Raw genomic sequence first — 17,213 nt, 5'->3', positions numbered from 1 at the left:
AATATCATCCAGGCCTCTTATAGTTTTCTCCAGACTAGAGAAATGTGTCTGTGCAACATGAGTGTGCATGTGTGTGTGTGCTCATGTGCTAGTATGAGTATGTTGTAGTAAAAGACTTCCTTTGTCAGGGCTTTCCTCATTCCTTCTTTTTGTATTTGTGTCTGTTGGTTCACACCCATGTGCTGTCCTGGTGTTTTCTTTTTTCTTTGTGACACATACACACACACACCACAACGACTTTTGGGAGTGCTATGTGGTGAAACTGGTATGTGTGCTTAGTTGTGAAACTGGAGTGTTTGCACACACTTTGCCCAGGCCCTATAGTCACCTGCAGTCATACATTTACTTTGCACATGGCATCACTGAAACGTAATCCTGTAGATCCAGTGTGGCAGCTTTATGATTGCATTCTTCATCATTAGTATACACACAATCACTCATGTTTCCCCTAATTTTACGCCGATGTGTAACACTTCACAACTTTCCTCAACAGGGGGTGCAGGACAAAGTTCACAAGGTCCGAATGGGCGTGGGGAACGGGCTTCGGCAGGACATCTGGTGTGACTTTCAAAATCGCTTCGGAGAAATTCGCATGTGTGAGATCTACGGTTCAACCGAGGGAAACCTTTGCTTCATGAACCACATTGGCAAGATTGGAGCTGTGGGGCGCTCCAACTTCTTCTACAAGGTGAGCGCCAGGTGACCTCTGGCTTCTCTGCAGGGTTGGAAGAGGGATTTGCTGCATTAAGCCTGGAAAAGCATGACTGGCTCGCATGAAGCATCGATATGTTTCTTTTAATTGCACTCAAAATGTAGGCTACACATGGACATAGACAGTCAACTAAGGCAACCTTGGCAAATACTTGAATCTGACTGTCTAAAGCAGGGGTGTTCAAACTTTTCCATCTTCTGCCGTGGTGAAGTGATTTTACATTATAGGGGCCCTCATATTAAGAGATATTTAAAGACAAGCAAGCTTATGTCATCACAGATCTAATTTACACCCTTATTCCACAGAAATCAAGTGAATTTGTTCAGGTTTCAAAGAGTTCAACTGTTTCAGTGTCATATTTGAACACTGACAAAATGGGGTGAGAAAAAATCAGAAAAATGAGAATGTTAATATGATAGTTTATGTTTTCTGCACTCTAATATTTCCAGTGGATTAAATTACAGGAAATTAAACCAGTTCTCATTTTGCTGAGGACCCCCTGGAAGCCTGGGGGTTCCTGGACTCCGCTTTGAAAACCACCGCTCTTGAGGGTGGCCGCTAAAGGAACATTTTGTCCATTTTCAACCAAAACCTTTATCATTTTATTGTGGGGTAAAAACACACATACAGCCGACCAGCACCTTCTGTCTCTCCAGAGCCGACCACAGCAGCTGGGAAACACAGAACCTCATGTGGATTATCTCCGTCAGCTTTGCAGAATTCTCCAAAGATAGCAAGCTAAAGTGTGATAATGATAATAGTAATATCAATACTAATACTAGTAATACTAGTACTAGTATCAGAAATACTACTACTACTAATAGTTTGTAAATTAAAAGTAAAGGCATGTGGGGTTTGATACTTAATACTTAGGGTTAGGGTTATGTTTTTGCCAGTGCATAGAAATAAAGAGCCCTGATCAACAGCCCCTTATTTTGACCCCCCACTTATCCAGAGGGCCCTGTTTGGTTGGCTCTTATGTCTGAAGTCTGAACAGGGTGTGTTAATAGCTTGATATGATCTAATATGATATATTATTTTTCCTGCACACAAACAAATCTGGCTTACACTTTGATATAAATAGTGCCAGGGAATGAATCCTTGTCATCTTGCCCAGTTCACTCAGTAGTAGTAGGTTTGTGTGTGTGCATGTGTGTGTGTGTGTGTGCGTGTGTGTGTGTTTTTTCTACACAGAGGTGCACATTTAATCTTGAAATGAGTCCAACTAAGGCCAGTTAATGATAAGTTTTTCTCAGAGGTTACGCAGAGCGGGGTGACAGCACACCTAACCTTTTGTTTTCCTTGTTGTGCCACTTTGTATCCTCTGGGCTCCAGTGTCAGGGAGTCTCAGTTTAAGCAAAAGAACATGAAAGGCTGTGTGTTATTGTAAATAACATCACCTGAAAATGATCTACAGAGCCTGAAGTCAAAAATGTTGCCGCACACCATCAAAGCTCTAGACCCACTTGATAAACCAACCATTTATTTCAACATATTTTGTAAGTAAAAGATGACGTTGCACATCTTGCTTTAGGCTTTCCCATTAGAAGACTGGACAGGGGGGTGATATATACAGAAGGGTCATGTGACTTTTGACTGAATGTGCGTAATTGTATTCCAAAACCACAAATGCATAATTACTCATTTTTTAAATAAATCAACAACTTATTCTAACTACTTGCAGCAATTTCACAGAAAACTAAATTAAATGCAATATTATGTGAGTCAGATATACAAATACAGACCATTACAACAATGAAAAAGTTTCAGTAATAAGAAAAGACACTGAAGTTTACTCATTAAATTACATAGGAAGTATTTCCATAGGTAAAAAGATATAAAGTGCATCAGTAGGACCCTGCATGCATAATGGGTTATATGGAAAGCATATTGGTAGACTGTTGTGCATTTAATAACTATATCTCCAAGACTGAAGCTACCTCATGTTATTTCCTGTAAGACACATTCTCTTGTTCAGTTTCTTCTATATGATTTCTTCTTATGATTTTGTAGCAACAATATTGGTTTTACCTAAAAAGTGTGTTTTACTACTAAGTTCCAGGGTGGCAAATTAGCGCCTGCCACCTGCCAAATGTGGTAAAAATGTATGCAGTGGCAGTTAGGTTTTTTTTAAGTCCACCAGACCTGGCATGAAAAAGTCCTGCTGAACCTTCAAAAAGAGCAAACAATGAAAACAAAGTAGAACCGCCTAAAAAAATAAGATTATTTAATGAAAGGATGAGAAGGGAAATGAACAACACATGATAATGTACCATTCACGAATTTATGTCTCAGATAAAGGGCAGGCAAATTAATTTGTCATGGGGACAGAAAACTTAAAACTGGAAGCAATTAACCCTTTGAAACATAAACAAGCGATTAACAAATTAGGGGGGAAAAAATCCTGGAACATTAACAAAGAAATTAGAGAAAAAAATAAAGAATAGGGAAATGGAGTCCAAAAAAGACCAGAAAATTAACAATTGTCCAAAAATTGACAAAAAATAAAATTAAATAAATAAATAAATAAATAATAATGGCCTGAATATTACCCAAAAATATGATGATGCTGCTGTTGGTGATGCTGGATCTGTGTCAGATTTCTTGAGTTTAAATGCTTTCATAAGGATTTAAGGGCCAGAAGTTGCTCAATGGGCAGAAAAAATGCTTTGGTAAATGTAAATATAATCACTGAAGAAAAGAAAAAAACAAAGTATCCGGTAAAAAAAAAAAATCTCAGTGGCCGTCCAGCAGACACTGTGTCAGGTGGACCAAAGGGTTCATATGGCTTCCTGCAAAGATGACAAAGCTGCTGCACTGAATTCCTTGCGGGGTCAGGGGCCTTGACAGATGGTTTAGAATAGCTTGTCAGGTCATGCATCTCTCAGGCTGCTGTAGTCACTCCTGTCAGAGGTTACAGGACAGTAAACTACCACAAGACTTGGACTGAACAGCACAGCGAGCTCACTGTCCAGATATTTGTTGGTTAAAAAGAATCTCCTGTACGTTGATATCTGCAGCTTGACGGACGATGGCTCAGAAAGACTGCGTAATGGCACAGCCGTATTGTGCAACATTAATTCGAGCACAGGCTGAAGTGCTTCTTGGGGTAATCAGCATTAGGGCTTTAACTGTATTATATCAACGGTGAATGGGGTTTCCTCTCTGGCTTTAGCAGCTGTAGGACATCTCAGGAGTAGATTCAGACGTTGCTGTTAATCAGGAGGGTTGCAAACCAGTAGGTAAGAGTATTTAGGTTTAATCTCTTTCCTTAGCTATTCTTAGGCCTGTTCTTAGTGCCGTGGTGTGTTGGCCCACAAACACAGCTTATAAAACATGGAATGTAACGATTCACCGGCATACATCTTAATTTATCTAACAGGATTGCCCGTTCTGTAACATCTAGAAATGGGGTGTTATGTGGCCGTGCTAAATGCTTTTGAATGCTGCAGTCTGCACTTCACTTCAAGTAGGCCTGTAATTACTGTGCCACTCATTGTAGCACCATTATATTAGCTCATCATCATTAGAGATCCAAGCGTGTAGTGCTGGGGCTGTATTAGAGTTATTATGATTTTTCTTCTTCTCCTCCTTTTTTTCATCAATCAGTCAAAGCACTTGGTTATTCCCAAAGGGCAGTTACAAAAGGTAAATAGTTTTGTACAGTAGTTTCATCAGAGCCAGAAAAAGAGGGGTAGGGAGTGGGTGTCCCACATATGAAAGAAGTAAGACTGCAAACATGAGATAAATACACTGTAAAAGGCAATAAACAGATTGAAAAATGGAGTCTATGGGGTTTACCAATTATTTTTGCAGGGGTTTTAACTGAGGATTGGAAACAGGTTTTGTGTTATCAATTGCTTTTGTTCAAAGTGGGCCATCTTATTGAATGATTTAGAATTACAACATCAGCATATAGACCAAAGATCTAGTCATCTCAACTGGTATAGTATTCAGTGTTTCTGATCATTTTAATGTCAGCTCCCTGCCTTTGCATCAGTTCATGTACCAAGGAATCCAAAGTTCCTGTTTATTTTTTAAGGCATGATCGTTGAAACACATCATTGAGAAACTGAGATTTGTTGTCTGTGATAGGTCAGGTTAATTCAGCACAAATGCACTAAATGCTGCCAAATTGTATATTTCTTTTTTAAAACTTGCCCATTTCCCTCATTGCTTTAGAAAGGTAAGGTTCAGACAGGCTTGTCGCGCAGAGGAAGAGCTGTGGGTCCAGGGTTTTTCAGCAGAGCTACCAGCGTCTTCTGGTGCACATGTTCCTGGAAAACAGGATTTTCAGTCGTACAAAATACTGTTTGTTTACAGGCTTATTGTGAGGAAATGTCTAGGATTAATCGGATTTGGACTTCCAAAGAGCTAATGAGGGTCACTGGGTTTGTTAAGCCCATTTTATACTTTTGTTGAAGTTGACTTTTTGACAGTCAGTCATGTCACTCATACCACACTAGTATGGAATATACAACCACAGGGGGAAGTTGGTAGACCAAAACATTGACAAAATACACTATTTATGTGGAGCTGAGTATAGGGTCTTTCTCTCTATATCTCCAAGTAGCCTGCATTTTCCCATGACCATCACCCCTGTTACCTGGTGTGCATTTCAAAGTGGGATCCCCAGACTCCCAGGGTTCCTTGACCAGCACCCAGGGGCTCATCAGTAAAATGAGGAATGGCTTGATTTCCCCAACTATAACCCTAACCATGATTTGTCAGTGTTCAAGTACATCTAAACAATTTAAACAATTGAAAATGAGCAAATCATACTTTAAAAAATTATAATAACTCTATATTTCTAATTACTAAATAATATATTTAAACATCAGAACGGTGATGCTGAATTTACATCAGATTTCTTGTATTTAAATATCTCTTGATATAAGGGCTGCTTTAGGGCAAAAACACTTCAGATGTGGTCCACGGCTTTTGTAAAGTTAACTTTGGGGTCCAGATGTTTGAAAGCCCCTGGCCACAAACACTTCCCTGTGTAAAGTGACAACATGACTAAACCTGTTTGCTTTATTCATAGGTTCTCTTCAAGTATGATTTGGTACAGTATGACATGGTGAAAGATGAACCTGTAAAGGATGAACGTGGTTTCTGTCAGCGAGTGAAAAAGGGTAAGCGTGCACCCTCAAGAATATAAGAAGTCCTACTTAGATGGAAAAGAACAGAAGTGTAACATATTCACATAAGAAAAAAATTGCTGCCTTGTTTTTATGAATAATGAGATACCTTTAATATAAAGTTTTTTTTAATGTAAAGTTTAAAACGTTTAATACACTATATTGCCAAAAGTATTCGCTCGGCTGCCTTCACACACATATGAACATGAGTGACATCCCATTCTTAAACCATAGGATTTAATATGATGTGGGCCCATCCTTTGCAGCTAGAAAAGCTTCAACTCTTCTAGGAAGGCTTTCCACAAGGTTTAGGAGTGTGTTTATGGGAATTTTTGACCATTCTTCCAGAAGTGCATTGGTGAGGTCACACACTGATGTTGGTCGAGAAGGCCTGGCTCGCAGTCTCCGCTCTAATTCATCCCAAAGGTGTTCTATCGGGTTCAGGTCAGGACTCTGTGCAGGCCAGTCAAGTTCATCCACACCAGACTCTGTCATCCATGTCTTTATGGACCTTGCTTTGTGCACTGGTGCACAGTCGTGTTGGAACAGGAAGGGCCATCTCCAAACTGTTCCCACAAAGTTGGGAGCATGAAATTGTCCAAAATGTCTTTGTATGCTGAAGCATTAAGAATTCCTTTCACTGGAACTAAGGGGCCGAGCCCAACATCCGAAAAACAACCCCACACCATAATCCCCCCTCCACCAAACTTTACACTTGGCACAATGCAGTCAGACAAGTACCGTTCTCTTGGCAACCACCAAACCCAGACTCGTCCATCAGATTGCCAGACGGAGAAGCGTGACTCGTCACTGCAGAGAACACGTGTCCACTGCTCTAGAGTCCAGTGGCGGTGTGCTTTACACCGCTGCATCCGATGCTTTGCATTGCACTTGGTGATGTGTGGCTTGGCTGCAGCTGCTCGGCCATGGAAACCCATTCCATGAAGCTCTCTACGCACTGTTCCTGAGCTAATCTGAAGATCACATGAAGTTTGGAGGTCTGTAGCTATTGACTCTGCAGAAAGTTGGCGTCCTCTGCGCACTATGCGTCTCAGCATCCGCTGACCCCGCTCTGTGATTTTATGTGGCCTACCACTCTGTGGCTGAGTTGCTGTCGTTCCCAATCGCTTCTACTTTGTTATAGTACCACTAACAGTTGATTGTGGAATATTTAGTAGCGAGGAAGTTTCACAACTGGACTTACTGCACAGGTGGCATCCTATTACATTACTATTACAGCACCATGCTGGAATTCACTGAGCTCCTGAGAGCGACCCATTCTTTCACAAATGTTTGTAGAAGTAGTCTGCATGCCTAGGTGCTTGATTTTATACACCTGTGGTCATGGAAGTGATTGGAACACCTGAATTCAATGATTTAGATAGATGAGCGAATACTTTTGGCAATATAGTGTACTTTTAATATAATGTTTTCAAGGCAGAATTTTTTTCATATTATTAATCATCTCCAAATTTTGAGATCTCATTAATTCAGAAAAAGGGCAGAATTTTATCCCCTGAGTGAATGCATTGCGCTTATGTAGGAAAGAGCATGTGCAGTGATTCCACACGTCTTGTGTCATGTGTCTCCTCAGGTGAGACGGGGCTCTTACTGTCCAAGGTGGGCGCCACCAGCCCATTCTTTGGTTACGCCGGCAGCAAACAGTTGACAGAGAAGAAGCTGATGAGAAACGTATTTGTGAAGGGAGACGCTTACTTCAACACAGGCGATCTGATGGCTGAAAACCAGGAGGACTTCATCTGCTTCAAAGACAGAGTGGGAGATACCTTCAGGTACAGGGGAATTTCATGTTAACAGGTTGGGACCCTGTTTTCACCTGGTTTTAAAATGTTCCTGGACACAATTAGAGTGCAGGCAGACAGTAGCAGAGGAGAACGATCAGTGTGATTCTTTACAGGCCGGGGTTTCTTTCGTGAGTTGGGGAAACAGAGCAGAAGGCAGAGATGCAGGCAGCTTGCAACAGGATGAATACGCTTGTTAGCCCATTTATACTCTTTCACTGTAGAGCAGCTCTCCCTGGTTGATGCTCCACTGTGTGTGTGTGTGTGTGTGTGTGTGTGTGTGTGTGTGTGTGTGTGTGTGTCTTTGTCTGTATGTGTTAGTGTACAAGATACATAACCAGGCAGGTTCATCCTTTGTTAACAGTTTTCCCATCAAAACAAACACAGATGATGCCGGCTTTGAATACACGTGTGCTGCACGCAGTGAAATATGAGAATAATTATCACAGAGATACTTTGATTATAAAAGTTATTTATTGTTGTGAGATCATGAAGCCACATCACAACATAGGACAAAGGAGGATTAATGAAACAAAACATTAGAGACTGATATGTCTCCAATTGATTGGTGATGATACCGGTCTGCCATCAGATCCTGGAACAGAAGCCAAAATACAAAAAAAAATACCTAAATACCTAACTCCATTAGGCCAGATACCAACCAGGTACAGTAGCATATAAATTTGGTAAAGCTGATGTGATTCCCTTTCTCACTTAAATGAACCACCTCAGAGTTTGCCTCTGACACCACCTCTTTCAAGAAGACTCTGGTTTGAATATTTGGTGCACACCAGGGTTCAGTTATGGTGTTGCCACTGACCCAAACAAACCAAACCAAGGGAGTAAACACATCAGTTCAATTTAACAAGAATGAACACGGCAGGTGTGAAAGGCACCTCAGCTGTAATTTTCTAATATTGCTCCTATGCAATGTGCCCAGTTGTTACAAACTAATTTGGGGTCACGAGTTCATCAAAGCTTGTGGTTTCACTCTCTGTTTTTTCAAGGCAACAGTAATTATTATTTGCATCCTAGTGTCCAGTTTGGTGATCCAGCTGTGGCTGCGATCTGTGTTCTGGTCGGTGTTTTCACACATGGGTGTGAAATGACTGGCAGCCTGTTATGTTATGGATACTGCAACAGGAGCCGCTTATGAAATTCTCAGTGTCCAATGTTTATTTACATAATGAACTGTAGCTTTGACTGAGAGTAACTACACTGAATAGGGGAAATTGTATTCATGCATTGAGAAAATGCACACAACAGCTGCAGTCCATATCAGGCTGATGGGATTGGGCAGAGTCAGTGAAGTGGATGTTTCAGTGTTCCAGTGTTTTAGAGCAAATTAATGACACATTCTCAAAAGGGGTGAACTGTTCAGAGGATGACAGATGTCAGTCTTAAGATCTGTAATACCTGTACCATACAAGTCAAGAGATTGTCCTGCAGTGAGCATCCTGCCCACTGAAGCTACTTTTATAATATCAGGTGGACCTGCAGTGTTAATGTCAGTTTAATGACTGATTTCAGGTGGAAAGGTGAAAATGTGGCGACGACAGAGGTGACAGAAACACTCGGGCTGGTTGACTTCATCCAAGAGGCCAATGTGTACGGGGTGGAGATTCCAGGTACTTTGTGTGCAAATACGTGTCTGCTGTGCATGTGTGAAAAAAGTCTATAGGCTGAAAATACTGTCAAAATGAAACTGGACCATGATGACAGAAGTAATGAGCAACAATTCTGTCGATAGGAAATGAGGGCAGAGCAGGAATGGCTGCCATCATTGTCAGACCAGGCCATTCTTTTGACAGCAAGAAACTGTTTGACCACGTCTTGAGGGATCTACCAGCTTATGCCCGTCCTCTTTTCATACGACTTCAGGTAAGGAACACAAAACCGTATATTTATTTATTTAAAATGAATGCATTAATGAATGAATGAATTCTACCGGGATTTTACCATTCAGATGCTGCCCTCAATTTACTTATTTGTTTATTTATTTATTCATTCATTCACTCAACTTAATTTATTTTATTTTTATTTGAATATTTCAGACAACACTGCAGTAATTGACATCCAGAACGGCTGAATCTTTCTAATTTTGGCCAAGGATGCGTGTGTGATCCATACAGTACAGGCCAAAAGTTTGGACACACCTTTTCATTCAATGCGTTTTCTTTATTTTCATGACTATTTACATTGTAGATTCTCACTGAAGGCATCAAAACTATGAATGAACACATGTGGAGTTATGTACTTAACAAAAAAAGGTGAAATAACTGAAAACATCTTTTATATTCTAGTTTCTTCAAAATAGCCACCCTTTGCTCTGATTACTGCTTTGCACACTCTTGGCATTCTCTCGATGAGCTTCAAGAGGTAGTCACCTGAAATGGTTTTCCAACAGTCTTGAAGGAGTTCCCAGAGGTGTTTAGCACTTGTTGGCCCCCTTTGCCTTCACTCTGCGGTCCAGCTCACCCCAAACCATCTCGATTGGGTTCAGGTCTGGTGACTGTGGAGGCCAGGTCATCTGCCGCAGCACTCCATCACTCTCCTTCTTGGTCAAATAGCCCTTACACAGCCTGGAGGTGTGTGTGGGGTCACTGTCCTGTTGAAAAATAAATGATCGTCCAACTAAACGCAAACCGGATGGGATGGCATGTCGCTGCAGGATGCTGTGGTAGCCATGCTGGTTCAGTGTGCCTTCAATTTTGAATAAATCCCCAACAGTGTCACCAGCAAAACACCCCCACACCATCACACCTCCTCCTCCATGCTTCACAGTGGGAACCAGGCATGTGGAATCCATCCGTTCACCTTTTCTGCGTCTCACAAAGACACGACAGGTGGAACCAAAGATCTCAAATTTGGACTCATCAGACCAAAGCACAGATTTCCACTGGTCTAATGTCCATTCCTTGTGTTTCTTGGCCCAAACAAATCTCTTCTGCTTGTTGCCTCTCCTTAGCAGTGGTTTCCTAGCAGCTATTTGACCATGAAGGCCTGATTGGCGCAGTCTCCTCTTAACAGTTGTTCTAGAGATGGGCCTGCTGCCAGAACTCTGTGTGGCATTTATCTGGTCTCTGATCTGAGCTGCTGTTAACTTGCGATTTCTGAGGCTGGTGACTCGGATGAACTTGTCCTCAGCAGCAGAGGTGACTCTTGGTCTTCCTTTTCTGGGTCAGTCCTCATGTGTGCCAGTTTCGTTGTAGCGCTTGATGGTTTTTGCGACTCCACTTGGGGACACATTTAAAGTTTTTTCAATTTTCCGGACTGACTGACCTTCATTTCTTAAAGTAATGATGGCCACTCGTTTTTCTTTAGTTAGCTGATTGGTTCTTGCCATAATATGAATTTTAACAGTTGTCCAATAGGGCTGTCGGCTGTGTAGTAACCTGACTTCTGCACAACACAACTGATGGTCCCAACCCCATTGATAAAGCAAGAAATTCCACTAATTAACCCTGATAAGGCACACCTGTGAAGTGAAAACCATTTCAGGTGACTACCTCTTGAAGCTCATGGAGAGAATGCCAAGAGTGTGCAAAGCAGTAATCAGAGCAAAGGGTGGCTATTTTGAAGAAACTAGAATATAAAAGATGTTTTCAGTTATTTCACCTTTTTTTGTTAAGTACATAACTCCACATGTGTTCATTCATAGTTTTGATTCCTTCAGTTAGAATCTACAATGTAAATAGCCATGAAAATAAAGAAAACGCATTGAATGAGAAGGTGTGTCCAAACTTTTGGCCTGTACTGTAGTTATTTTTTAAAGAGTTTAACCCTATAAAGCCATTTGTATCATATATGATACATGTTATCAAATAACACATTCTGTTTTCAGTTTAATCAATACTTGACCAAAATACTGTTGTATAGCTTTGGACACTTCCCCTGTTCACCCTGGACCATACCATTGGCACTTCAAGTACTATCATATATGATACAACAGAAAAATCCTATGTAAGAACATATTTTTTGAAAAATCTTTTTTTTTTTCCACATTTTGTTATAGGACTAAATAAAGGGTTCAGTTTCAAAAAATTGGAATTTTCTGCCAATTCTTTCATAGTTCAGGCTTTATAGGGTTAAAATTAGTCTGAAATTGCTTCTTGTTCTTCCTTTTTGGTTTTTCAGCAGGTTACAAACCAGTTTTAGTTTATAGGTGCATACCTCCACCTGTGTGGTATCATGGTTTAAAATTAGCTTGATTATATTAGACCTTTCTCATGAAGATATAGAAATAACACTCTCTCGATCTTCATCTGCTTATTCCCTATCTCTCCATTTATTTTTCATTCCCTCCCAACCTCTGACATCCTTTCTCTGATCCTTTCTCTCTCTCTACATCAGACATCTTAAGGCACGATTTATCCCCTTACACTTATGTATCACCTGGAATTGCATTGCATAAAATGACCTGTTGCATCACTTTTTTTTCCCCCAGGAGTTCATGGATATGACCAGCACCTTTAAGCAACAGAAATTCCATCTAGTGCAGAGTGGTTTCAACCCTGCAACAATCTCAGAGCCTCTCTATTTCTTGGACTACACACAGAAGTGCTACATTCCTTTGACGGACAGTATCTACCAGAGCATCCTCGCTGGGGAGCGGAAGCTATAGGAACCAACAAAACCACACAGCTGGGCGTTACCGGACAAGTAGATCATGGTGCCTTCACATAGAGAGCTCTTTATTTTCAGTGTTTTTATTTTATTTCATTTTATTTTATTTTATTTGAGAATCCGAGAGCCTACAATCATGTTGAATAATTTATGAGTGTGTTTTGGTTAACAAGGCATCGTCAAGTTAGTGATGAGCCAGAGCACTGTGACAAACGTGAGGATGCTTGAGAACTGACACCTAAACATGAGAGCTTGGAAACGCCATACTGTATGTAAGGCTGCACCTGCAATTGTAATATTCAGATTCACTCATGCATACTGGGATGTTTGTGACATAACCATTGGCCACAATACTGTGTGTGTTATTGACCTTGCCGGAGCACTAAAGCCTGGGTTCAGTAAGGGTTTGGACTGTGAGGAGTGCATGCTGTTTTGCCAAACTGACTAAATTTGATTTCCATGTTATCCGTCCATTGAGTACAATAAGAGAAAATCACAGAATAATGCTGGAAATTCAGCCTTGCACATGCAAATACAGTTTTTTAAATGACTCAGGTAAAGCCATGTAAATTAGAAATAGCAGCCAATTCGACAATACTTAACATCAGCTCAGACGGTTGAAATGGTGCCAGTGACAGGCCACTAAGGTTTGCTTGTTTAAAAAAAAAAATTTAATTGGAAAAACTGAAATCTGAAGCTGAAAGTTCAAGTTTTGATCTTGAACTAATGCTCACATGACATTGGGACCTGTCTACTTACTGGAGTTTTGATCTTTAACTGAACAATGTATTCAAACTAAAAATAAGCCTAGGGTTTTTTCAAGTTAAATATAATTTTCATTCAGTTCTGGAAATGTTCTGAATAAATAATTTTCATTTTTCACTTTCATATATATTTTGATATTTGTCTTCTTTTTTCCCAGTCACAGGTTTTATATTTTTTTGTTTTCAGATGTTTTTTGGTTTTTTTTTCCCGCTTTCAGATTTTTTTTTTCCAGTTGCAGACTTTTGCCATTGACCTGGCCTTTGGGGCAGTGGGGCTTCAAATCATGAGTCAACACTTTTTATAGACAATATTCACATGACAGAGAAAAAACTTACATGAGTGACAAAACTCTGTTCAGCAAGCTGTTTTACACTGTACTTGGCACCAGAATTAAGCTTTTCCAAATTCCAGGGATGGACATCTTCAAAAAAAAATGTCATTAGGGGGTGTTGTTGAAAGTCTTGAGCTTTCACTGACATGTCAGTCTCCTCAGGCATGGACTCAAGTAATATAATAACTGACCAGCATGTTTTGGTAATATGTGAAATTTTCTCTATTTGGGCCTTACGATATATGAAATAATTGTGTAGAATTAGTCTCTCAGTTATGGCAACTTATTCCTGTCACATCTCATTGTAACAAGAAACATTTCATATCATAACGAGAGTTTCTTGTTGTAATTTGCTGTTTGTATGTCATAACAATAAGAAAAGATGTCATAACGTGAAAATATTGTGATACTTTGATACTGATCTGCTTTTTTTTTTTGTTTGGCATGGAGGCAACATGCTGCTGCAGGTGCGTCACCTGGCCCGGGGATTCAGGGCTAAAGTCCTTAATACTTTTTCCCCAGCCCTCAACCCCCACCCCCCACCCCGATGTGAACGGGGCTACATAATGTCCTGGTCTCACCTCCAGTCCCTGCTGCGTCACTGTCACCCCTCCCCTAACGTCGACAGGTCAAGACAGGACAGGCCACAGACAGCAAAACAATGGGCCTACAAACATTTTCCTCCAAAAGCAGAGAAGCAGCTCAGTGGGGAGCCTTAGCGGCCAGACTGTCCCGTTCAGCCAGATAAACCAGGTTTTGGACAGGGACAAAGGAAAAGAAGGCTAAAAATACTGACAGCCTCAGCCATGGCCCCTACACTGCTGGATTGAGTTGTGATGCGGCTTGAGAAAAATATCTCTATTTCACATTTTCAGTTTTCGGGTAAAATGTTATTAAAAGGTGATGGCATAATCTGCAGCTGTCTGAAATAAAGACAGTTTAAGACAGATTTTTCATTATGGTTTGTCAACACAGCATTCAAATTTGGCCCCTCCTCCCTGGCTGAGCTTAATGCCAGCAGTGACTTTTCTTTTCCTAGGATGGTGACAGAATGACACACCCGCCCAAAATGTAACATTGCTGTCATGGGAAAAAATAAAATTGGCCTGTCGGGACCTACCTGTCCAACAGAGAACAGGTCAACACCACATCGCCCTTCATCCTCCTCCTCTACCTCAGTGCTCACTGCGGTGAAAGCCAAGCTCAGCATAACAAGAAGATCCAGGCACAGGGCAGCGTCTCTGCAGATACACACACCAACACACACTTCTTGTGGCTCACAAGTGATGATGAAGAGGGATTATTTTTATATAAGTCTATACATTGTTGTTTGGTTTTTTTAGGGAAATAGTACTCTTCTGCCTTCAATGCAGAGATATCTTGGAAGGCATTTGTTGCACACACCTAGTATGCAATCATACTAAACATCACACCCAACTGTGTCAAAAAAAAAAAAAAAAAAAAAAACTTGGCTACATGGCTGCTCCGTGATTTCAAACCTACACTGTCAGCCCTCAGTGGATTCCTATTAAAGTGCCCTGTAAACTGACTATTCAGTGGGGCGTTCAGGTGCTTCAAGGAATTTATAAAGATAGAAACGTTAGTTGTGTTTCTGCTATGTGAGTATTCACTGGAGGTCACAAGGCCTGCTGCACAGTTTATGTTGCTTAGTTTTTGAAGCCTTAATTTCAAACATGTTCTAACTTCACAATCAAAATGATGTTATTTGGATAATTCATGAATGTTTTGGGTGTTGTCATTATATTTTTAGCCTGATAAATAAGTCTAACTCTACGGCTGTTCCGAACACCTTCTTTTGGTCTTCGAAGCTTTGGCAGCAATTATCTGAAGCCTCACTACGAAGAGGGAGGGTCTTAATCTGAGGGTGGATCTGCTGTCCAGGGGCCCGCCGCTGTACACACAGCAGACTGTGCACACAGCTTTTGGGAGGCAAATGTGGATGTGCCATGGGTGGATCTGTTTGTGTCAAGAGAAGACACAGTGTCCACTGTTACAAAAGGGAAAAAAGACTGATTTTGCCTTCAACTACCATGGCAACAGTTTATGGCTTTGAAGCGTTCAGGTCAGTCCCGGTCAGCTCAGCCTTATTTTTGGGTTGTGATGGACCAGATGCTGAGTCAACTTCATTAGAGCCTCTTTTGGGTAACATTAAACATCAGTAGTCATGTTTATGCTATCAACTACCAATGTCAGGGAGTTAAAGCCAGTTAGCAAACAAAGATATTTTTTTTTATTACTACATTTACACTATGTTAAAGATATTATGTCTCTGATTGACCTCTCAATGTGGAAATTGCAAAAAATCACAATATCTTTTCATGCCCAACAGAAATTGAATATATAAAATGGCAATGGAGTCTTGTATTTGACATAAAAGTTGCCATTTGTATGTGCAAATTTTGGCTTAAAATGAAAATTCAAATTTCACTAGTATTTGCTTTTGCCATTTCCATTGCCAGACAGTAACAGAATACATTTACTTCAGTACTGTACATTTGTTGTATAAACTTTGGACTTTTACTCTACTGCATTTCAAAGACGAATAGTGTACTTTTGACTCATTTCTATGAAAGTTGTTAATTTTGAGCATAGCTTTGAATTCAGTGGGTGATTTTTTTTTTCTCTGTTCTAAAATGCGATTGGCCGCACGCACATTGTGTTCCTCACAGGAGAAAAACCAATCAGAGTAGCTGCTCTCAACTGGGTTTGATGGATCGTAGAAATATGTCATCCACTGTCTAATACCTACATGTATACACACACACACACACCATGATGTGTCAGAACACTGCCATGCTGCTTAGTGTATGTATGTGTGTGTGCGCGTGTGTTTGTTTGTGTGGTGGGATGGGTAAATAAAACATGAAAAATGAAAATGTCATTGGCTGTCTTGTTGATTTGACTGTGTTTCGATGCTGAAGTTTTTATTGGTATTTCTGTATTTTTGTGGTGTAGAGGCTCAACATGCAGGTCAGTGCATTCATCAGGTGGCTCCAGAGAGTTACGATGTTCTGTAATTGTTATGAAAACAATAAAGCAGTGCGTTGATATTAAAAAAAGAAAATTCACTTTGGTATACTTAAGTATTTTTAAAAGCAAATATTTTAACTCAAGTAAAACTTTCACTGAGCAACTTGCTCTTGTAGTGGAGTAACATTTGACCAGGAGTATCTATACCCTAAATATAATGGGGTTGTGTACTTTGTCCACCACTGGACATTTCATATTGACATTTAAACAGAGAATTGAGAACAGAGAAGGCTGTGTGCACGTACTCTTTTCTGAATAACAAGATGAGGCAATCATGTAACATAGGCACAATTTCTACATCCACCAGTCGACCCTGAAACACCACTGAGCAGGCAGCCGTGAAAAAGTGACAGTGAGAGTGGCGGCGGTCTGCTCAGCTACCGAACAACCATATAGAAAATACGATACATCGATTTGTTTATTGACTGCAGTTTTGTGGCCGATCAAGGACCTGATGCTGATGAAGCCCTGGAATCTGGAAAAGTTGACATGTGGTAACATTGGATCCCCTGGAAATGTAACAATAAATTTGATTTATTTGCTCATATGGAATGCAAGAGTGATGTATTTTGAGCTCAACAGAAAATAAACAGAGTTCACGGATAAGAGCGTTGTGAGCTTGTAAGTGCTTTTTGACAGCTTTATTTCACTTCACGAAATATCTGGAGGGTCTCAGGACAAGTAGCACCTCCACATTTGGGTCTTAGCATCCAAAGCTTTAGGGAGCCCTGCTCTACACTACCATCACTACATACTCAAAAAGGTTTATACTACAATCGACATAA

At 40.5% G+C, this 17,213-nt stretch overlaps 1 protein-coding gene across 1 annotated transcript in view; it reads left to right on the top strand.

Annotated features, from left to right (window-relative positions):
• slc27a6 (solute carrier family 27 member 6) overlaps positions 1 to 16,277 on the top strand; it is a 32,277-nt gene extending 16,000 nt beyond the window's left edge. Inside the window, exons 5-10 of the mRNA XM_030065344.1 lie at positions 494 to 688; positions 5,757 to 5,847; positions 7,448 to 7,646; positions 9,186 to 9,283; positions 9,406 to 9,536; positions 12,103 to 16,277. Coding sequence (XP_029921204.1) covers positions 494 to 688; positions 5,757 to 5,847; positions 7,448 to 7,646; positions 9,186 to 9,283; positions 9,406 to 9,536; positions 12,103 to 12,279 — 891 coding nt within the window. The 3' untranslated portion in view covers positions 12,280 to 16,277. The remainder of the gene's footprint in view (positions 1 to 493; positions 689 to 5,756; positions 5,848 to 7,447; positions 7,647 to 9,185; positions 9,284 to 9,405; positions 9,537 to 12,102) is intronic.
• The last annotated feature ends 936 nt before the right edge of the window (positions 16,278 to 17,213 follow it).

The sequence above is a fragment of the Myripristis murdjan genome, chromosome 12 (genome assembly GCF_902150065.1).
Source record: "Myripristis murdjan chromosome 12, fMyrMur1.1, whole genome shotgun sequence".
In the NCBI taxonomy this organism is placed as follows: Eukaryota; Metazoa; Chordata; class Actinopteri; order Holocentriformes; family Holocentridae; genus Myripristis; species Myripristis murdjan.
Note: the sequence above shows the minus strand (reverse complement) of the source record. Positions and strands in the feature narration are given on the sequence as shown.